Source organism: Apium graveolens, chromosome 10, assembly GCF_009905375.1.
Source record: "Apium graveolens cultivar Ventura chromosome 10, ASM990537v1, whole genome shotgun sequence".
In the NCBI taxonomy this organism is placed as follows: Eukaryota; Viridiplantae; Streptophyta; class Magnoliopsida; order Apiales; family Apiaceae; genus Apium; species Apium graveolens.
The window spans coordinates 17,198,569-17,221,953 of NC_133656.1; the positions used below are offsets into that span (position 1 = coordinate 17,198,569).

General features: G+C 42.0%; 2 protein-coding genes across 2 annotated transcripts; both read left to right on the forward strand.

The window, feature by feature from the left end:
* Positions 1-3,407: 3,407 nt before the first annotated feature.
* Positions 3,408-5,235, forward strand: LOC141690425 (uncharacterized). Its single transcript, XM_074495230.1, has 3 exons — positions 3,408-3,528; positions 3,721-5,126; positions 5,224-5,235. The coding sequence occupies exons 1-3, from the start codon at positions 3,408-3,410 to the stop codon at positions 5,233-5,235; spliced, it is 1,539 nt and encodes a 512-aa protein (XP_074351331.1).
* Positions 5,236-12,398: 7,163 nt separating this feature from the next.
* LOC141690426 (secreted RxLR effector protein 161-like) lies at positions 12,399-13,079 on the forward strand. The gene has a single exon (XM_074495231.1). The coding sequence runs from the start codon at positions 12,399-12,401 to the stop codon at positions 13,077-13,079; it is 681 nt and encodes a 226-aa protein (XP_074351332.1).
* Positions 13,080-23,385: the final 10,306 nt, after the last annotated feature.

Genomic DNA, 23,385 nt, shown 5'->3' on the forward strand with positions numbered 1-23,385 from the left:
ATACTACATCGTTGAGTAGTCCCAGGAAATTGTTTAAACTGCTCCCAGGAAGCTATTTGTTAGTGTTTGTTGTTATTCTGGGTAGTTTCTGCAAATTTCATAAAGCAACCTTAGACCGATATTCTCTGTAGCATATTGTTGTTATTTGTTGTTGGTATTGTTAAGAAATGACAAGACCAGGAAAGAATACCTCTGGAAGACCATCTGCTAGTGCTCAGGTCCAGGAGCCGGACCACTCCCATGCCCTTGACCCAGGAGCCGAGAGAGAAACATTCCAGGAGCAGCCACTACACACTCCTGTAGTAGAGAGAATTGTAAACACCAGGGATGCCAGGACCCTCATAGAGCTCAATCAGTACAGGTACACCAACGTCCCAGTAGCCGAAGAGCACATGGCTAACCTTACAAGCGATGAACTAGCAGAAGCAATCAGACTATATAGGCAGGAGCAGACCCGACTCCAAGAAGAAGCTGAACTCGAGGAGGAACCGGAGGAGTCCGGGGACTCCCAGCAATCGAAGAGATCTGTGTTTGGCCGAATTGGAGCCAAAGGAAAGAAAAGCAAAAAAGATCAAAGCAAGAAAGAAGCAGAAGCTGTTAAGCAGAGAAAATTGGAAGAGGTCCGGGAGCAAATCAGGACAGAAGAAGAAGCAAAGCTTGAGCTAAAGATCCAAAAGATAATGCAGCTAGAAGAAGAGAAGCTACTGGCCAAGTCCAGGAGCAAGAGAACCCGGAGAGACCCTACTCCGGAGCTGATCTCTGATGATGAAGAAGAAGAGAGGCGGAAGGACCTGAAAGATAAGAGAAAGATGGACAGAGACTCAGGATTAGAGATTGGAGAAACATTAACTCCTTTTAGTCACTCCTTGGAAGCCATTCCCCGGCAGCGGAACTTGAAGCATTACAACTTCGACTCCTTCGATGGACTAGGAGACCCGGAGGAGCACCTGAACTACTTCGAGCAGATAGCGCAGATATATTACTACAACGACTTAACGAAATCAAGGTTCTTTGCTTCAACTCTTAAGGGAGGGGCCCAGAGATGGTTCAACGGAATCCCCTCCCGCAACATCCACTCTTGGAAGGAATTTCGAGCCTCCTTCCTTCGGAGATTTCGGGCAAACAAAATGCACGAAATGCACATGTGTCACCTGGAGACAATCCGGCAGCATGACAATGAGTCCCTCTCTGCATACATGCGCCGGTTCCAGGAAGCAATCAATAAAGTTTCAAGTTTGGATGAGAGGGAAGCTTTAAGCATTTTCAGGAGAAATCTGGACCCAGAGCACAATGAGAGATATATAGTGGAGCTAATCAATAAGGAGCCGCAAAGTCTGGCAGCAGCTTATTCCATGGCTGCCAGATTCATTAAGGAAACAGATGTGCTCCAGGCAATGAGGATGACCCGGAATGGGGGGTCCAGGAGTAAAAACACCGATGACCGACCGAAAGGGGGTTACCATCAGGACAAGAAATTCAAGCAAAGCAACCAAAGCCAAGAAAGACAAACTACTCCAGTTTTCCAGAGACTTGGTCCTAAGAAGGAGTCGAGCAGTGACCTAGGACCCGCGAAGCAACCGCGGGAGCAGAAGCAGGAACCGGACTGGACTCCTTTCAATATGACCCGGGAGGAAATCTTGAAAGAGGTAAAAGACAAGCCTTTCTATTTTCCTTCGAAACCAATGCAAACTCCTCCGGAGAGCAGGCCTTACAACAGGCAGTGTGATTACCACGAGACCCATGGCCACAAGACTGAGAACTGCTTATCACTCAAGTACTTCATTGAGGACCAAGTGAAGAAGGGGAACATGAACAAGTACTTAGTCCGGGACAACAGAGGGGAAGTGCAGAAGAAAGGAAAAAATATAGTCAATGTCGTCCTAGGTGGATCCTACTCCCTACCCCGGAGCCCGGACTTCGGCGAAGAAGTGCTATCAATCCAATCACTCCCAGACCTGGTGATTTCCTTCAGCAGAAAGGAGTACGAAGGAGTCAACCCTCATCACAATGCAGCTTTGGTTGTCACTCTGGACATCTTTGATAATGAAGTAAGAAGAATGCTCATAGACAATGGCTCATCGGTAAATATTCTCTTCAAGCACACAGTGGATAGAATGCAGTTCGGGAGCGTCCGCTCAAATGAATTTCGGGAGGACCCACTCTATGGCTTCGGCCACAACTTATTCCCGATCCAAGGAACTTTATATCTACCAGTCATTTTTGGATCTGCTCCTAACCAAGTGACTCATGTCATCAATTTTTATGTGATCAATGCTCCTTCTTCATACAACGGAATCATTGGCAGATCAGCTCTAACCATGATGCAAGCAATAACTTCAATCTCTCATCTCAAGATCAAATTCCCAACCCCGACAGGAGTCAGGGAGATTAAAGGAGATTACGGAGTTGCTGAAACATGCTACAACTAGGGGTTAATTATGGCAGAAACCCATCAAGATAACAAAAGGAAGGCTACGATCCTTCGCAAGCAACAAAGCATGAAGAAGCACCGACCCCGGACAAGGGAAGAAGCAAACAAAATAAGTCCAGAGGGACTGGCAAGCAACCAAGTCATGGCAGTGAACAAGGCAAATCAAGTCCCAGACCAAGATAGTCCTACCATGCAAGCAACCAAAGAACCTGAACAAGCAAACTTCTATCTAAAGAAGAACTCTGAAGCCCGAATTCATCAAATGGTTTCAAACAAAGAGCAAGCAAAAATTGAAGCTGTAGTCGAAACAGAAGAAGTCTAGGTAGATGAAAGCAATTCTAGCAAAAAAGTGAAAGTTGGGTCAGGACTCGAGGAGTCCTTCAAGGAGAAATTAGTGTCCTTGCTCCAGGAGTACAGAGATGTTTTTGCCTGGAGTCCAAGGGACATGCCAGGACTACATGAGTCCATAGCAATGCACAGCTTGGATGTCAACCCCAATAGAAAACCAGTCAAACAAAAGAGAAGAATTTTTGCCCCGGAGAGGAAAAGAGCAATCGACGAAGAAGTAGAAAAGCTACTCAAAGCAGGAATCATTAAAGAAATTAAATATCCGGAATGGCTAGCTAATGTTGTTATGGTGAAGAAGTCCAACTGCAAATGGAGAATATGTGTGGACTACACTGATCTGAATGATTCATGCCCAAAGGACCCGTATCCTCTCCCAAATATCGATCAACTGATAGATGCCACCTCCGGACACATCATGCTAAGTTTCATGGGCGCCTTCTCCGGATACAACCAGATAAAAATGAACCCAAAGGACATTTATAAGACAGCATTCATAACTCACAGAGCAGTCTATGCTTATGTGATGCTACCCTTCGGCCTTACCAGCGCATGATCCATTTACCAAAGAGCCATAAACAAGATATTCAAGTCCCAGATTGGGAGGAACTTGGAATGCTATGTCGATGACATGATTTCCAAATCAACAACTATACCAGGGCATGTGAAAGATCAGAAGGAATGCTTTGACAACCTAAGGAAGAACCAACTCAAGCTGAATCCGGAGAAATGCACCTTCGGAGTAGGAGCAGGCAAGTTCCTACGATTCATGATCAGCAATAGAGGAATAGAAGCCAATCCAGAGAAAATAAAAGCAATCCAGGAGATGAAAGCTCCCAGGACCCAAAAAGATGTGCAGAAGCTATTAGGATCCCTAGCAGCACTCAGAAGATTTGTCTCAAAACTAGCAGAGAGGTGCCTACCATTCTTTGATTTACTCAAAGGAGCAACCAACAAGAAAGAGGTGAACTGGAGTCCAGAGTGCCAAAAGGCATTCGAGGAAATCAAGTCCTACATCTCTCAACCACCAGTCATAACCAAAGCACAACCAGGAGAGCCTCTCTACTTGTACTTGTCAGCAGGAGCACAAGCCGTAGGAGCTGCCCTAATCAGGGAAGAAAACGGAAAACAACAGCCAGTTTACTATGTAAGCCAAGTACTCAAAGATTCAGAAACAAGATACCCAAGATTGGAGAAGTTTGCCTTTGCCTTAGTCACAACTTCAAGAAAACTCAGGCACTACTTCCAAGGAAGAGAGATCAAAGTAGTGACAAATCAGCCCTTAAGAAAAATAATTCACAAGCCGGATGTCTCAGGAAGACTTGTCAATTGGGCTGTGGAGTTAAGCCAGTTCAATTTAAGCTTCTTTCCCAGGACGACAATCAAAGCTCAAGCTCTTGCAGATTTTATAATCGAATGCAACTTCCCAGAAGAAGAACCAGAACCAATTGACATGGGTCAAGAGCCAAAAAAGGAAACAAGTCTGGGAGCCTGGACATTAAAGGTAGATGGTTCCTCAACAAGCGAGAGGTCAGGAGCCGGACTCATACTCAGAAGTCCAGAAGGATTCAAGATACAGACATCTATATCTTTCGGCTTCCCCGTAACAAAAAATCAAGCAGAATATGAGGCATTGATCGCAGGACTAAAGCTCTCCAGGACTCTAAAAATCCAGGACTTAAAAATTTACAGCGACTCCCAGATAGTGGTCAAGCAAACAAATGGAGAATACATAGCAAAGGACCCTACTCTGGCAAAGTATCAAGCCTTGCTTCAGAGCTACTTAGCTTCAATACCAAGCCATCAAGTCATTCAGATATGTCGAGAAGAAAATGAAGAAGCAGATATCCTAGCCAAATTAGTCCGGAACTCATCAGATCTAGACTGCTCAGTTTATTTCGAAGAACTCCTCAAACCATCCATTGAATCCGGAGAGGTTTTGGAGATCGAAAGCAACCACAACTGGATGACTCCCTTCATCAAATACTTGGAAAATGGAGAACTCCCAGAAGACAAAGGAAAAGCTCAAAGACTGAAAGCAAAAGCAGCCAAGTTCTTCCTCGAAGAAGGAGTACTCTACCGTAAGACCTTCTCATCTCCTATCCTGAAATGTATTGGCCCAGAAGAAGCAAAGTACTGTTTGGCAGAAGTCTATGAAGGGATATGCGGAGACCATATGTCTGCAAAGACCCTAGCTCATAAGATTATAAGACAAGGCTACTACTGGCCAACCATTCACAAGGATGCAATAGAATTCATCAAGAAATGCAAAGAATGCCAGCTTTTCAGCAATGTGTCCCGAATCAGCCCAGTTCTACCATCCTCAGTCCTGTCACCTATCCCCTTCGCTGTGTGGGGTATTGATATCATGGGACCCTTCCCCCGGGCCAAAGGAGACCTCAGGTACCTGCTAGTCTCTATTGATTACATGACAAAATGGGTTGAAGCAAAAGCTATGAGGACAATCAATCAACAAGACTGCATAAAGTTTATGGACAATATTTTGATGAGGTTCGGGATACCACGAGTCCTAGTATCAGACAATGGGCCCCAATTCATTGGATCAGAGTTCGAGTCCTACCTCCAGGAGCGCGGGATCAAGCACAAAAAATCATCAGTGGCATATCCCCAAGGAAATGGCCAAGTAGAAGTAACTAACAGAATCATGCTCCGAGGTATCGAGAAAAGACTCAAAGAAAGCAAAAGCAAATGGCCAGAAGAACTACCAAGTATACTTTGGTCCTACAGGACGAGCCCAAGGACAAGCACCGGAGAAACTCCATTCAAACTAGTATGGAACAGAAGCAATGCTTCCTATTGAAGTGGGCTCTCCTTCCCACAGAGCAATAAACTTTGAAGAAGAAGCAAATGAAGAAGGACTCAGAACAAACTTGGAGCTAATTGATGAGGTCCGGGATCAAGATGTAGAAAGAATGAAAAAATACAAGGAGAAAATAAGAGAACACTTCAGTAAGAAGTCAAGAGTCAAAAACTTCCAAGTTAAAGACCTAGTCCTTCGAGACACTGAAGCATCAGATCCCATAAACACTGGAAAACTAATGCCAAAATGGGAAGGACCATACAAGATCAAAGAAGTCCTCATGCCAGGAACCTACAAGCTCCTGAATATGGATGGCTCACAAATACCAAACACTTGGCATGGACTAAGGCTAAGAAAATTCTACCAGTAGGAGAACAAACAAAGCAACCAAAAATCTTGTAGCCAATATGGCAAGCAACAAATTTGTTTCTCCTTTTATTTTGTATGAATGATTAATGAAAAGCTTTTCCCCTTTACATACTTTTCAAATCTAACCACTAGTCCGGACAAGCTACTAGTCAGGACTAAAGCAACCATTTCTACTTAGAATTAATTTTCTAACTAAAAGGCCCCACTAGTCCGGACAAGCTATTAGTCAGGACTAGAGCAACCATTTCTATTTAGAATTAGTTTTCTAGCTAAAACCCACCACTAGTCCAGACAAGCTATAAGTCAGGACTAGAGTAACCATTTTTACTTAGAATTAATTTTCTAGCTAAAAGCCACCACTAGTCCGGACAAGCTATAAGTCAGGACTAGAGCAACCATTTCTACTTAGAATTAGTTTTCTAACTAAAAGAAAATACTAGTCCGGACAAACCCATTAGTCTGGACTAGTGCAACCATTTTATTTGGAATAAAACTTCTAAGTAAAAAAGCTAACCACTAGTCCAGACATGCTACTAGTCAGGACTAGCGCAACCACCTTTACTTAGAATAAACTCGCCAAGTAAAAAACCTAACTACTAGTCTGGACAAGCAATTAGTCAGGACTAGTGCAACAACTTTTACTGGGAAAAATATTCTAAGGCAAAAACAAACTACAAAAACAAAGCAAAATAATAGCAAACATTAAAAAATTACCGGACTTGAATAAGCCCGAAGCAAAGTACGAATATTACAGATGTCAAAGTTATCAAACGTCTTCAAGAAATATCAAAATTACAAATTCAAGACTCCGGAGCATTAGGAGGCAGAAAACTGGGACAGGGCCCGTTGAACGGCTCCGGATCCCCTAGCCCGAGCTCAAAATCCTCCTTTGACTTAATGAATTCAGTAACAAAGCTGTCCCAACTGGCCTCCGAATCATTCTTGATGTGCCTTTCTGCAACCAACCAACAACGAGCTATCTCCGGCGCACCAGCATTAGCAAGAGCCTTGTCATACTCTTCGGATCTCTTAAACTCCGCAATTACTTCAAACTTCGGACGCACAGCAGACATCTGCCTCCGGAGCTCAGCCAATTCAGATTTCAGATCGGAAGCTTCTTTTTCAGCATTCTCAGTCCGGATCCTGACATCATCAAGCTGTTGGTTCAGCCCGGAGAGAGAAGTGTCCTTAGCAATGATCTGGTCCCGGAGCCTGCTAATTTCAGAGTCCTTATCGGCAATGGCAATCCGGGAATTTTTTAGCTCATTGTAGGCCAGAGAAGCTGATCCGGCCATATACCCACCCAACTGCAAAAAATAGGAAAACTTAGAAAAATATCCTAAGGCAAACAAAAACAAGAATCAAGAGCAAGAAGAAAACATACCTGACCCCAGAGCTGGGAGCACTCCTTCATAGTTGCATCAAATCCAGACTGATTCATTCTCCTCCAGTCAGCTTGAGTAGGAATCCCAGCCATGAAACGAGCAACTTTCTCCTCCAGCCCCAGACCACTTTCATCCGGACCCTCTTCATCAACAGTTTTTCCTTTACCAGCCCCGAACCCAGAGCCAGCCTCAAAATTTTCAGCCCGGGGAGGTTTTGACCCAAGAGTCCAGACCCTCTTCCTCCTCCGTCCAGACTCAACACCCAGAATTTCCCCAATAGGGCTAAGATCCTCAAGATTATCAAACTCATTGTCGATATCCAACTCAACATTGTGCTCCAGAGTAGACTGGTTCATGTCAACTTCGAGTTCGGGCCTCGGAGCCACATTACTCTGGGATCCTTCCTCCACAGAGGCATTGGATCCGGACCCTTCCTCCACAGAGGCATTGGATCCGGACCCAGCACCAGCAGTTTTCTTTGGCAACTTGAAAGCCTTGCCAAGACCTTTCAATGCATCACTGTATGCAGAAGACGACATGTTCGGATTGTAGTGTGGTAAACCTGCAAAGAAACAAAGCGAAAACACAAGTTAAAACCAATAAATAACCAAGGCAGATGAAAATAGATAAAAAATATATGAGAGGTCCGGACAGGAAGGAAACTACTTACAACCTAGTCTATGCATAGTTCTATGATTCATAAAAGTGTCTCGGGTCATTTGGAAACCCAGAGATTCACAAAACGCAAACATTAACCGGATAGCTTCACCCCAGAGTACATCCCTATGGAAGCGAGTACGGACTCCTTCTGAAGCAATGTGGGGAAGATAGTACAAGTCTAAGCCCCGGAGCATGATCAACTCTCCATTCCAATACTTCAAAGAAGATTGCTGGATAACAGGCCTGTAGGAGCTGCCATACCCGCACTTCGGAGCGCGGAACCGAAGTTCATAGAGAGGAAACTGACTAGACCGGACCAAGTGAAAGATGTGATGCCATAGCTTGAACGTGGGCTGCACCTTGAACTGATTGCAAGTAGCAATAAACCAGGTCATCCATTTTATACCATAGGGGTTATCTGCATCAGAGAGATCTTGTACACGTACTTGCACAGATGCTTCAAGAAGAAGTGCCAATGAGGATTCAATCCGGACCGGAGATGCTCTAGCCACACCGGAACAAACCCATCAGCCGGCCTCTGATGAGGCCGCTCGTCCGGAGCCGGCCACCTCCACTCGATCCGGGGGTCTAACTGAAAAGCAGCCCAGACCGCAGAATCCTGAGCCGCGTGATCTAGGGCAGCGTATTCATCCTTGAGCTCATAGTGCTCCTTAGCCACTATGCTATCAGCAAACTTCCTGTCAAATGCTTCCCTATCGTAGTGCCCCGGACCCGCATTAGTCTGCCTAGCATACCCGGACCGGATACTCCTATAATAGAAACTATTTTCTATCTCATCGCTCTTGCTAAAAAAGTACCCCAGATTTTCAACCCACAGACCCTCCGGACTGCAAGGCACCTTCCTGGAAGAAATCTTGGCAACAGAAAGCTTCGTTATAGCTTCAGAGTCCGAGGTTGAAGCCTTCTTCCCCATCCCAGCCCGCTCAGAATCACCAGAGGACTCAGAATCCGAACCAGATGGCCCCAGATAGCAAGTTATGTAAGCCTTGGCAAGAGCTTTAGTCCGGACCATAAACCTAAAATAAGTGGCAAAGGTTAGTCTAAAATCCTATAATTTATTTATCTTGAAAGCTACATGGTCCGGACTACGCTATGTTCAATCTTATTACAAGTCAAAAGCAAACCGTTCGGAGACCCAAAACCCAAAACCTAAAAGCCACTCCGGAATCAAAACTACCCTATTACCCCAAACACAAAGGACAAAATAGCATAAAAACAGATAAATCATTAGTCCGGACTAACAGATCAAGTCCGGACTCAACCAAAAACCCCAAATCTAAAAACACAATTCACCAAAATCAAAGAACCAAACCATGCACAAAAACGTATACATACATACATATATGAACAAGAAACACAAAAACACTACGAAACAAAACGATACAAAAGTAAACAAGAGACAAAATTCAATACATAGGCAAAATCAAAAACAAAGAAGGAGAAAAGCACTTACAATATCGAGATCAAGCAGCGGTTGGGGACGACCAAGCAAAAATAAGCAACCTCCAAGAACTATCATCACCAAACGGCGGCGACGACAAGAAAAAGAAGGAAATACGAGAGAAGAAAAGAAGATAAAATAAAAAAAGAAGTAGGAGGGGGGGAGTGCCTTTTATAGGCATGGTGAAATACCAACAGCCATGCCACGTAGCAACATCTGAACGACCCATAAAAACCGTAATTAATAAAATTAATAATGGGGCACGTCTCTCCACACTTTTACAGCTGTAACAATTCAAATAATCGGGGGGAAAATTCCCAAAACCGTTTCAACTTTCAAGTCCGGACTCCTTCGCTCTCAGCGCAATCCGGACTGCGGGGCAAGAAAAGCTCAACTCCTGCTAAAGACAACCACCTTAGTCCTGATTCACCGAACTCAGCGCAATCCGGACTGGGGGCAAGAAAAGCTCAACTCCTGCTAAAGACAACCACCTTAGTCCTGATTCGCTGAACTCATCGCAATCCGGACTGGGGGTAAGAAAAGCTCAACTCCATCCAAAGACAACCACCTTAGTCCTGATTTACCGAACTCAGCGCAATCCGGACTGGGGGACAAGAAAAGCTCAACTCCTTCCAAAGGCAACCACCTTAATCCTGATTCGCCGAACTCAGCGCAATCCGGACTGGGGGGCAAGAAAAGCTCAACTCCTACTAAAGACAACCAACTTAGTCCTGATTCGCCGAACTCATCGTAATCCGGACTGGGGGAAAGAAAAGCTCAACTCCATCCAAAGACAACCACCTTAGTCCTGATTCGCCGAACTCAGCACAATCCGGACTGGGGGACAAGAAAAGCTCAACTCCTTCCAAAGGCAACAACCTTAGTCCTAATTCGCCGAACTCAGCGCAATTCGGACTGGGAGGCAAGAAAAGCTCAACTCCTGCTAAAGACAACCACCTTAGTCCTGATTCGCCGAACTCATCGCAATCCGGACTGGGGGCAAGAAAAGCTCAACTCCATCCAAAGACAACCACCTTAGTCCTGATTCGCCGAACTCAGCGCAGTCCAGACTGGGGGACAAGAAAAGCTCAACTCCTTCCAAAGGCAACCACCTTAGTCCTGATTCGCCGAACTCAGCGCAATCCGAACTGGGGGGCAAGAAAAGCTCAACTCCTGCTAAAGACAACCACCTTAGTCCTAATTCGCCGAACTCATCACAATCCGGACTGGGGGCAAGAAAAGTTCAACTCCATCCAAAGACAACCACCTTAGTCCTGATTCGCCGAACTCAGCGCAATCCGGACTGGGGGACAAGAAAAGCTCAACTCCTTCCAAAGGCAACCATCTTAGTCCTGATTCGCGGAACTCAGCGCAATCCGGACTGGGGGGTAAGAAAAGCTCAACTCCTTTCAAAGGCAACCACCTTAGTCTTGATTCACCGAACTCAGCTCAATACGGACTGGGGGGCAAGAAAAGCTCAACTCCTGCTAAAGACAACCACCTTAGCCCTGATTCGCCGAACTCATCGCAATCCGGACTGGGGACAAGAAAAACTCAAATCCTTCCAAAGGCAAACACCTTAGTCCTGATTTTCCGAACTCACCTCAATCAGGACTGGGGGCAAGAAAAGCTCAAATCCTTCTAACAAGGCAACCAAAAACTAATGTTCTACAAACAAACCCAAATTCACTCCCCCATCCAGAAAATATACATAAGGGAGTGGGGGCACATGATAGTACATATAGCTCCTGGAAGGACTACTCCTAGGCTTTCAACTCTATACAGCTCCTAGAAGGACTACTCCTAGGCTCCTAACTCCATATAGCTCCTGGGAGGGCTACTCCTAGGCTCCTAGCTCCACGCAGCTCCTGGAAGGAGTAGTCCCGTACACTACCACTCATAACCAGCTCAGTCCCGCAAGCCTAACCTTGGCAAATTCCAGCACGTGAGACGTTGGCCCAGGCACGTGATGGGGGCAACTGTCACACATCAATCATGGGAATAATCTGGGCACGTATCGGAGGATCCTCAGAACATTCCTCAGCAGTCCCGCACTGACACGTGTAAAGCATCCACTCCAGCCAGGTGTCCTCCGCTCCCAGAACTAATGGCCATGATCTAAAGGTACCAACCCCAAAACCCTACCCTTGGGCTATAAATAGCCCAAGAAAGTGAGGTTTTGGGATTAATCATTCTTTCACACTCATATACACACATAGTCACCTCTCATTTATATTCATCTTCATCTTCCCAAAAAGCTAGTTCTTACTCTCACGCCGGAGGCGCCGCGAGACTCCAACCCCCCTTCCGGTGTTATTTTGTAGGAACCCAACCACATCTACACCTCTACAGCGGCGAAGGATCCAGGACAGCGTCGAAGGAGCAGCCCCACCACCAGGAGTTATCACTATTAGTGATATCTTCAAGGGGCTTCTGGACCTCTCTGATAGCTTTATTGTCAATAGGCAAACCGTAACGCAACAACGCTCCTGAATCCTTAAATGGCAGCCCAGATATTAATACAGCCAAATCTGGAAATGATGTATTACTACTTAAATTGGCTAAACTCGGCCAACCCAATGTAGGCAACGCAGTTAACAAACCAACTGTCGAAGCAATAGATTTTGCACATTCCTTCAGCGGAAATAACTTATCTTTCTGCTCATGAAATAAACATCTCATCACCATATGCATTTATAAGTCTATCACATAATATAAATTCACATACACACTAACAAATTAACCAAGAATTCAATCCTATTGTGAATTAATCAATTATTTGAACTCAACCCCCCAATAAAGCTATACAAAATGCGCTTATAAGTATATGAAAATCAAACATATTATAATAAAAAAGCTTACATTCTTATTGGGGACATGAGAAGAGCATCGAGGCATAATAGTCTGATTTGAAGACTGTACCATATGCTTCTGCTTCTGGATGACATCTTGGTAACTGGGGCTGATGTTGCAAACATTGAAGAGTTTAAACGTCAAATGGGGGAGAAATTTGAGATGTCAGACCTAGGAACACTCGGTTACTACTTGGGGATTGAAGTGGAGCAAGAAGATGGGTTCATTGAATTAAAACAGTCAAGTTATGCCAAAAAGATTGTTGAAAAGGCAGGAATGAAGGATTGCAATCCCACGAAATATCCAATGGATCCGAAGGATCAAATATCAAGGGATGAAGGTGGAATAATTGTTGATGCTACTATGTATAAGAGTATGGTTAGAGGACTTCGTTACCTAGTCAATACTCGTTCTGACATTGCTTACGCAGTTGGGGTGGTAAGTCGTTATATGGAACGACCTACGACTGTGCATTTAAACGCTGTGAAAAGAATCTTACGCTACGTAAATGGTACGTTACAGTTTGGTCTGGTATACACTAAGAACAGTGGGAACAATATCATCACTGGATATTCTGATAGTGATATGGGTGGTTCGTTGGATGATAGAAATAGTACCGCATGTATGGCCTATTACTTAAATGATAGTCTAATTTCGTGGGTGTCTCAAAAGCAAAGATGTGTAGCGCTCTCATCTTGTGAAGCGGAGTTCATGGCGGCCACTGCTGTAGCCTGCCAAGGTATATGGCTTTAGAATATCCTAAGTCGAATAACAACTGAATATAGTGGCCCAGTCATCTTACACATTGATAATAAGTCAGCTATCGATTTGGCCAAGAACCCAGTGTTTAATGGAAGGAGCAAACATATAGATATACACTACCATTTTATCTGAGAATGTGTGGAGCGTGGTGACATTATTGTCAAACATGTTAGCAGTGATCGACAACATACAGATTGTTTAACCAAGGCTCTGATGATTGCAAAGTTTGAGAGAATGCGTAGCCTCTTGGGTGTTAAAGAGTTGAATAGACAGATTTGAGATTAAGGGGGGAATTGTTGGATAATCTCAAATAGTTAATTTATTCTTTGCGTTGTTTTATCTGTTTTGTAGTAGTCGTTGCTGAGACTTAGTCTTGCTGAAAGTCTAGAGATTTTCTAGGCATTATCAAATAAGGAAGTGGTAGAATGAGTTTAGGAAAGTAGTTGCTGTGAGGTCCTATTTTTCAGCTAGTTAGTTCTATTCTCATATATATATTCTGTACTGCAGCATTAATAAAACAGATACCAAGTTCTTGATATTCTGGTGTTACTTTGCTGTACTCAGTTTATATTATAAATCGTATATACAATACCAAATGACAATATTTGGTTAGTTTATCAACTACCACAAGTATTGCATCCTTACCATTAGATTTAGGTAACCCTTCTATAAAATCCATAGATATGGTTTCCCAAATTTCTTTAGGTATGGGTAAGGGTTGCAGTAAACCTGGGGTAGGTATGTGTTCTTCCTTACTCCTTTGGCACACATCACATTCTCTTATCCAGTCACTTACTTCTTGCTTGAATCCAGGCCAGAAAAATTATAATTCTATCCTTTTAGTAGTGGAAGTAGCTCCAGAATTGCCCCCTTCACTACTGTTGTGCAATGTTTCTATGCTATTCTTTCTCAAGTCAGTTGCAGTTCCCAGATAGTACTTTTCATCTTTAAGCAACAAGACATCCTTAATTGCATATTTTTCAGGTAATTGAGCCTGGATAGATTGCTGTAACAACATCTCCTGTATAAGTGTATCTTCATTCAAACTAGCCAGTAACTCATCCTTCCACCCACTCTTAAAAGCTGTGATCCCAGCACATTCACCTTGATTTTCTTGAACTCTGGACAGGGCATCTGCTACCAAGTTCTCTTTCCCTTTTTTATACAGGATTTCATAGTCATATCCCAACATTTTTTATAGCCACTTCTGCTGAATGATGGTTGTCAATTTCTGTTCCATAAAGTGCTTCAAGGCTTCATGGTCAGTTTTAATGATAAATTGTTGACCCATAATATAAGTCCTCCACTTTTGTATGGCCAGTAGTATAGCAGAAGCTCTTTTTCATAAGTAGAAAGACATAGATGTTTGGGAGGAAGAGCCTTAGATACGCTATTGGTTGCCCTTCCTGCATCAGAACTGCACCAATTCCAGCATGGATAACATCAGTTTCAATAAATTTCTTAGAGAAATCTGGCATTGTTAAGACATGATTAGTGGTCATAGCATTCTTCAATTAACTGAATGCTCTCTCAGCTTTATTATTCCAACCGAAGGCAACAGTTGTGTTAATGATTTGGTTATTAAACCATATCCCCACACAAATCGTCTATAATAACCTGCGAGACCTAAAAATCCTCTCAATGATTTCACATTTATGGGTGTTTGCCATTGTTGCATAGCTTCAATCTTTCTGTTATCCACAACCACTCCAGATTTTGACACTACATGTCCCAAGTATTCCACTTCTGCAACAACAAACTCACACTTCTTCCTCCTAATAAATAATTGATGCTTCCTTATGACATCAAACACCATGTTAAGATGTCTCTCATGCTCTTGTAAATTGGTACTATACACCAGAATGTCATCAAAAAAACTAACACAAATTTTCTCATATATTCTGAAAAATATCATTCATTAAGGCCTGAAAGGAGGCTGGTGCATTGGTAAGCCCAAATGGCATTACCAAAAACTCATAGTGACCTTCATGAGTTTTGAAAGCTATTTTGTGCACATCACTATGGTTAACTCTTATTTGGTGGTAACCGCTCCTTAAATCCAGCTTAGAAAAAACTGCACTACCCCTTAGTTCTGCTAGTAGTTCTTCAATGATGGGAATTGCGTACTTATTTTTTATGGTGAGGCTGTTTAATGCTCTATAATCGACACATAACCTCCAACTCTGATCTTTTTTTCTCAATAGGAGCACTAGAGATGCAAAAGGTGGGGTGCTATGCCTTATAATTTCACTGGCTAACATCTCATTCACTATCCTTTTGATCTCATTCTTTTGAATGTATGGGCACCTTTAAGGATTGGAAGTGACCGAGTTACTACCTTCTTTCAAAGGTATAAAGTGGTCATGCTGCCTTGGTGGAGGAAGTCCTCTTGGTTCTTTGAACAGATCCTCATAATCTGACAGCAAAAGGGATATTCCACCAGGTAGATCTTCATTACTGTTCTCGCTGTGTTCTTTGGCCACTACCTGACATAAGAAATAGGCCTCTTCTCTGGAGCCCTTATCACAATTAAAAGTAGTGATAATTTTCGCCTCTCCCTTGATCATAGTTTGATTCAACATTACTTTTTCACCCTTCCAGTTAACTGTGATACCGCCACTTTAAAAATAAAAAATAATTGGACTCACTAGTCTCATCCAGTTTATTCCCAGGATAATGTCATACCCTCCAATGGGATGACATGCAAGATACCAACAAAGATCTTTTCGGCCATCATCCACTTTATACCAACTGCAACTTGGTTACAAGCTATGTTTTATCCATTTGCCACTATTATCTTTAATTCTGCTCAACGCTCTGTCTTAAGCTTAAACTACTTCACCAAGGCTAAGGATATAAAAGAATGTGTTGATCCACTATCAATCAACAAACACACCATCCTATGTTTAATATTTCCCAAAATTTGTAGTGTGTGCAAGCCTTGCATTCCAGTCATGGCATGTAAAGACACATCCCTTCATTTGGTACCGTCTCCAGGACATCCCCCCAATGTGCCCCAATTAATCTGTATTTCCCCATTTGCTTGATCTTCAACATACCCCTCTTCAGTAGTAATCATAAACACTAGTTTATTTTTGCACACATGCCCTGCACTAAACTTATCTTCATAATTAAAGCACAAACCCTTACTTCTTCGATCCAACATTTCAGAGTAGGACAACTTCTTAACTCCCACAGGTAGTGGTTTACTGGTTGAGTCCTTGCTACTAGTAGTGGTGAGGGTGCTTCCACTAGTCTGTCTGAACTGAGATATTCCCCACCAGTTCTTGAGTGAGTTCTGCCCCTTTTGTCCATTACTTCAAGCAATTTCTCTTGGCCTCTTGCTTTTTCCCTTGCTTCCCTCAATGTTTGCGGTTTATTGAGGTACAAGGCAGATGATATTTCATCCTTAAGCCCACTCAAAAAACTGTCAACATAGTAAGTGTAATAACTCGAATTTTTGAGACCTTGTAAAATGATTAATGAATAGTAACCCTAACAGACGGCAAAAAAAACTTTTGAGCCCATACTATGTAGTGCATGAGAAAATGAGTTTCAGAGTTGATATTACGATTATACGTACCAAATGATTGTATGTAAACGCTATTAGTTTTCGAAGAAAATGAACTTTGAAAATCGACTATATTTACGACTCATCAAGGATTACAGGAATCATAATATAATTACAAGATTAAAACCCTACGGATTTATATTCAAGTATGACAATTCAAGATATAAGGAATAAATACGAAAGGAATTACGTCACGAACCATTTACGAGTAAGTATTACGAAAACGTTTAAGCAACCGAGCGAACACGTAAACGATTAAATAAACATAACGCACTAACTAAGCCATGGTAAGAAAGTAACCATTGTAAGAAAGTAACCATGGTTACTTCATCAAATATTGAGCTAACCAAGGATGATCAAGCTAGCTGGCAAAATAGTGTGCTAAGGAAGCTAAAACATGTAGTTAGCTTGTAACCTAGCAAGCTACTTAGATTTTGTCCCCAAGATTTACAACAAGAATAAACCTAGGATTCAACCTAGGAGAATAAATATCAAGGAAAGATATCAACCCCATTTTCTAGAAGCAACCTAGAGAAGCAACCAAGAGAAGCAACCAAGAGGAGCAAGTATAAATACCCCCTCCTTCACACTGTTCCATTCGACCCTTGAAGAAAAAAAAAGAGAGGAAATCCAAATTCAAATCTCAAAATCTAGCCATGGTACAATCATCCCATCAATTCTTAAGCCTCCTAGAAATTAAATTAAGGTAAGAAAATTCTTTCATCTCTTTTTTATCAAGGTTTGATGGGTGAAATAAAATCAAGAAACTTACTAGTGAATAGTATGAATAGTAACCTCTCTTTGGTTTCTTGATTTTAATGGTGGTTTTAGGTTCTAAACATCATACCAAGCACTTCCAAGCCTCCACCATCCTTAAGAACACATCTCAAGCTTTCAATAAAGGTAAAAATATTTGACCCAACTTTATTTAAGATTCATTTTTAAGATCCATTTAGTATGTGGTAATAAACCTAGTTCAATGAGTGGTATTGATGAAATCTTGATGTTTAAGTTAAGCAGATTTAAGGTTGGTTGTTGTTGCCTCAAGAACATGATGTTCTTGAGAGGAGTTTGTGTGTTGATGATGTAATGATGATTTTTGGTGGTTGTATTAAGAGTTAGGGTATAAACGAAACCCCGATCGTAAACGTAACTCCGTTAAAACCAACAAATCGTAACTTTAAGTTTCTGAAGAAAGTCTCGAAGTTTTAAACTATAGTTTATTGAAAAAAAACCCTTGATTATGATAGAAAATGTTATAAGGATCGTTTAGGCGCTTGAATCGCCTGATTCCGATTTACGGATCAAAAGTTATGGTCGTTTTACTAAAAGTGATTTACGCGACAAAAACTGCTACGAATTACGAACTTTGAAAATATAAAGGATCGACTTAAATATATTCATAAATCATGAAACTTTTACAGAGAGTAAAGTATTGAGTTTCCTAACTGCCATAAAAATTTCAAGTAAAAATAATGATCTCAATTTTATAAAAATATTGGAGCCGAGACCGCGCGAGTAGAAACCGTAAGAATCCATAAGCGGAGCCGACGACGATAATAAAAATGAACCTAAGATACTTAGAAAAATGAAGCGACCATAAAGTGAATAATGACTTAAAGGAATAATAAGGGTAGTATAAGTCTAGAGGGTGCATAATGAGTAGCACATGAGTGTGAGTCGCCGTAAATTAGAACGGGACCTAACGAAATGAATTGTGTTATGATTATAGATTTCCGAGCGGAACCTAGAGCATCCTCCACCTCGAGATACCCAGGCAAGTTTCGAACCCAAATCCATTTTACTGTTGTATTGTGAAAGGATTGTTTTACTATCATTGCATAAATACCATGCTTGCCATGATATGTAGTTGTTGAATTTTCGCATAATGTAGCGATGTTGTACGATACGTATATATCGTAAAATATTTAATTCCGCTTTAAGCGTGACGTATGATTATAAGACCGAGAGTCGGTCAAGACTTTAAGATGAAAACCTGGGAATCATTCCGTTGATATTATAGGGTGATTATAAGTCCATAATATTACGTTTTAGAGGGACTCAACGTCCACTTATGAAACATTAAAATACCTCGAACATTTATTAAAACGATTTCCAAAGATCGTATTCCCTCAACTATACTTTATCGTTCGGACAAGAATTATTTATCTACTAATCATTTATTATAGGAGAAGTATTCTCCAACGCTTATTTATTCAAACCTGATTAATCATTAAAGATTATTAATTTCATAGACATAAACTAGTTGAAGAATATTATTTTAAATATTCTTTTACAAGAGTAAACTTATTCGAGGTTAATTATTTATCGATTATCATTTAATTATTTATTATTTATTAAAGGGTTTATTTTTGATTCAAAAATCATAGATCCTGATTTAAAATATACTTCCTGATTTCAGAATATCATTCGAATAATTTTAGATCGTCGGTGAATATTATCCCGACTTATTTATTATTTTGAATATAGTTTCAAGGAGAAAATTTTCCCCCTTATTTAATTATCTGTTGACAACGGTCAACTCACATCCTTAGTACTTCCTCCGAAAATCTCGGAAGTACATATATGCATATATACACTTATATCTTAGTGAGATAAGCTGTTCTATCAACAAGCAAAACGCTTGGGGAACTTCGATGTGGTTCGAGTTCTCGAGATATGATAGAATTCTTTTTAAAAAGGACAAGGGAGGGGTAGAATCTGGTACTATGTGTGCTAGATGGACTACCAAAGGTACCGTAGGCGAAGGTACTCAGGAACTTGTTAAGTATGTGTATACTCAAAAATGGACATGTAGCCCGAATGCGGCAAGGGTGATAATCGGGATACGAAGGTGTCGTCCTTCTACTAGTAGAAAAGGTTACTATTATCGTATTACGACTGATCATCGTATACGGTGGCTCCAACGAGTGTCCTAATTCTTCCAATTAGAATTGAGATGCAATACCGTAACCCGAGCCTAGGTGCTGGGATTACTATTAAGGAATTTGCAGGATATTAAAATACCTTAAAGAATTGTTTTCATAAGAAGGTGTGTATCACCAATGAAAACTATTTTCGAATAAAATATAATTATCATATATGATGTTATTATACAGTCATTATCATACTGTACATTATTATGCTGGGCATTATAGCTCATATTTGTTTTCTTAAATTTACACAACACAATAGTGAATCAAGATGCCTGCCTTGAGAACCACAGCCAGGAAATGGGTAGGAAATGGCCAGCTGTTCCGTAGATTGTTTGGTGTTGTACCACAGGTAGTCCGAATAAGCTGGATTAGTTTTCAGTTGTTTTTAGTTCAGCTTATTTATAAGTATGAATTATGTAAGGTAATAAAAAAGAAACGTATATTTGGCCGGCGGACTAACCTTACTTAAAGGTTACTCCACGGTAAGACTAAATTACCTTTGGGTTGTAATAATTATCACTTAATGGTTGAAAGTACTCTAGATATGATGGTTCGTTTCCAAGACAATAACCTATAAATGTGTGTGTGTGATAAGTTTGGGGTCATGAAGCGTGAGTATTTGTATATTGTAGTGTGAGTTGTGTGGTTGTAAAGGTTTAGATGGCGTGGTCTCCGAGACTCCTGACCCCGGGTTTTGGGGCGCCACAGAAATGGTATCAGAGCCTTAGGTTATCAAATCTTGGAAACGATAGGACATAAAATACGTAGACATAGGAAAAATAAAATAATCAATTAGAGCTTAAGTCGAGTTCGTCGTCGGGCTACACGGGTAGTCTTGACTGTTTTACCCTCAAGGGAATTCCGACTCTAAGTTAGTAACACCTTGCCTATTGTGTCAGCTACTAGTGGAGCCTAGGAGGGAGATTGATCCTGTTGATGATGTCATAGTCCCTGAGCGTGACCCTATTCCCGAGCCAGAGAGCCCACATATTGATGATTCAGATGATGACTCTACTAAGGATGTCCTAGTGGAGGAGACTAACCTTCCTATCCCCATAGCTAATGGCGTAGTCTGGAGGGATGTAGAGATGTACCCTCACCCGTCTATTCATTCTCCTACACCACCCCCAGGGATTCAGAGCCCTATGCCCTATACTAATGATGATGAGGAGGAGGCGATATGTGCACAGATCCACGAGGTTCATGACATATCCTCTAGCGACCCAGATTCACCTCTACCACCACCGGAGACCATGTATGTAGTCGTACAGGACTGGATAGTGGGACAGCTTAACGTTGAGACCACTGCGACATCTGCTCATATTGTGGAGTTACGCCAGGCACTGACAGCTGAGAGAGCCACCCGACTAGGATACCCAGGGGTTTTCAGATCTGCTTCCCAGCCATAGCCCGCAGAGAGATCGATGGGATCGAGCTCCGTACCAGGGTTCAGATGAGGATGACAGCGATGGGAGGATACATCCCGGTAGTGGATGCAGAGCTGATGTTGGCAGGAGCGATGAGGAGGGTGCGTGACCTCACGCACAGTGATAGTGACTAGTGACTAGATATAGACCTTGAAGAAGGCTGGGTGACTTGTCACCAATTTTGATAGGATAGCTAGTAGTAGATAGCGTTCCTAGCCCTTCAGGGTACACGACTTATATATTTTCATTTCAGTATTCAGGACTAGTAGTGATATATTGTAATCAGGCATGTATGAACTCAGCTAGTTGTTTCATCCCCTAAGATATAAATGGGAGATCATATTAATATATATCTAAGTAGTTATTAAAAAATTGATGTCTACATTATTGCACATTATAAAAACATGTTAGATAATAAATGACATGCTTACATATGAATAAAATAACCTAATTGTTATAATTACAACTATCTTGACCAATTTTCAATATCAGAACAATGCCACCCCGTAGAAGAGGAACCATGGCACAACCCGCAGAATCTGTTAACCAACAACGGAGTGAACCTGGCCCTGTAGTGAATGAGGAAAGTGAAGAGGACTTAGACTATAATGAATATGATGAGGAAGAATATGTAGAAGAAGAGGCCGAGGATATCCATCAGGGAGGGAACCCCATGAATGAATTTATGGAACTGTTAAGAGCAAATCTGAACCAACAGCCTATTCCATCACAGCCACATGCTGCCCAATAGACTGCAGCTACTGCCTTTAGGGCCTTCAAATCTCCCAAACCCCCAGAGTTTCTAGGATCGGCCGACCCCGTTGAAGCACGGGCCTGGCTCAAAGAAATAGAAAAGTCCTTCGAGATACTAGGTGTTGAGGAACGACACAAGACTATTTTCGCTTCTTATATGCTGAAAGGAGAAGTTAACTACTGGTGGGAGTCCAAATGAAACCTAGAGACTGATGTGATCCAATGGGATAGATTTACCCGACTGTTCTTAGACAAGTATTTCCCTAGGTTTATGGAGACCCAGATGGAGATTAAGTTTCTAGAGTTGAAACATGATAAGATGACTGTAGCAGAATATGAGGCCAAATTTACTGAGTTGTCGAGATTTGTGCCTGAATTTGTGAACACCGAAAAGAAGAAAGTGCGAAGGTTTCAGCTTGGTCTGAAACAGTGGATACAAAACTGAGTGGCAGTGTTAGAGCTGACAGACTATGCCACCTTAGTACAAAAAGCCTCGATTATTGAAGCTGGCAGTGAGCAGAGTGTGAAGGAAAAGGAAAATAGGAAGAGGAAGATATGAAGCCAAGGGATAGGAACCAGGAATAAGAGCCTTCCAAGCAGGTTCGTCAGGGGAGCGGTGTCCCAACCTGCACGAGGCCCCGGATTCAGAAAGGCCCCGAGTGAGAGTGTTGGCCAGGGCGGTGGACAATCTAGGGCCACACTTCATAGCCAACCCCGTACCCCAATACCAGAGTGTCAAACCTGTAAGAAGAGACACCTTGGAGTGTGTACCCAGATAAGAGCCCCTCTGAGATATTACCGGTGTGACCAAATCGGACACCTTGCCAACAACTGCACTCGACCCAATGTAACGTGTTTCCAATGTGGGAAGGTAGGGCACATGAGAAAGGATTTCCCAACGTTGAAGCCCCCAGCCTCAGGGATGTGCAAAGCTGCCTCCAACCGACCCCCAGCTGCTAGGACCTTCAACATGACTGTTCAGGATGCTGTCCGAAACACCGACGTGATAGCAGGTACCCTTTTGTTAAATTCCGAACATGCAAATGTCCTATTTGATTCTGGAGCAACCAAGTCTTTTATATCACAAGATTTTGCTAAAAATTTAAAACTTAATGCCATACCCTTACGTGAGATATTACGAGTGGAAATAGCAAACAAAGAAATAATTCTTGTAAATTAAGTACACCCTAAGTGCAAGTTGAAATTAGAAGGGAAGATCTTCGTGGTTGACCTAATCCCATTTGCGTTAGGAGATTTTGATGTAATCTTAGGAATGGATTGGTTATCCAGTAACGGAGCGCAAATAGATTGTGAACGAAAGAAAGTAAAGATAAGAGTGCAGAATGAAAAAGAAGTAGTATTTAAAGGTCAACGACAGAACCATAAATTTCTAACCATGCTACAAGCAAAAAGATTATTAAGGAAAGGTAACGAGACCTGTTTAGCTTATGTGGTAGATACCAAGAAGGAAGTCCCTAATATACAGGACATACCCGTAGTAAACGAATTCGATGATGTATTTCCAGAGAACTTACCAGGATTGCCACCTGACCGAGAAATAGAGTTCGCTATAGAATTAGAACCAGGAACGGCACCAGTATCCAAGGCCC

Bases quoted from the DNA above. Each gene is read 5' to 3' on its own strand.
- LOC141690426 (XM_074495231.1), top strand. From the start codon at position 12,399: ATGCTTCTGCTTCTGGATGACATCTTGGTAACTGGGGCTGATGTTGCA.
- LOC141690425 (XM_074495230.1), top strand. From the start codon at position 3,408: ATGATTTCCAAATCAACAACTATACCAGGGCATGTGAAAGATCAGAAG. The intron at 3,529-3,720 runs GCAAGTTCCTAC...ATTTACTCAAAG, and splicing joins CACCTTCGGAGTAGGAGCAG to GAGCAACCAACAAGAAAGAG.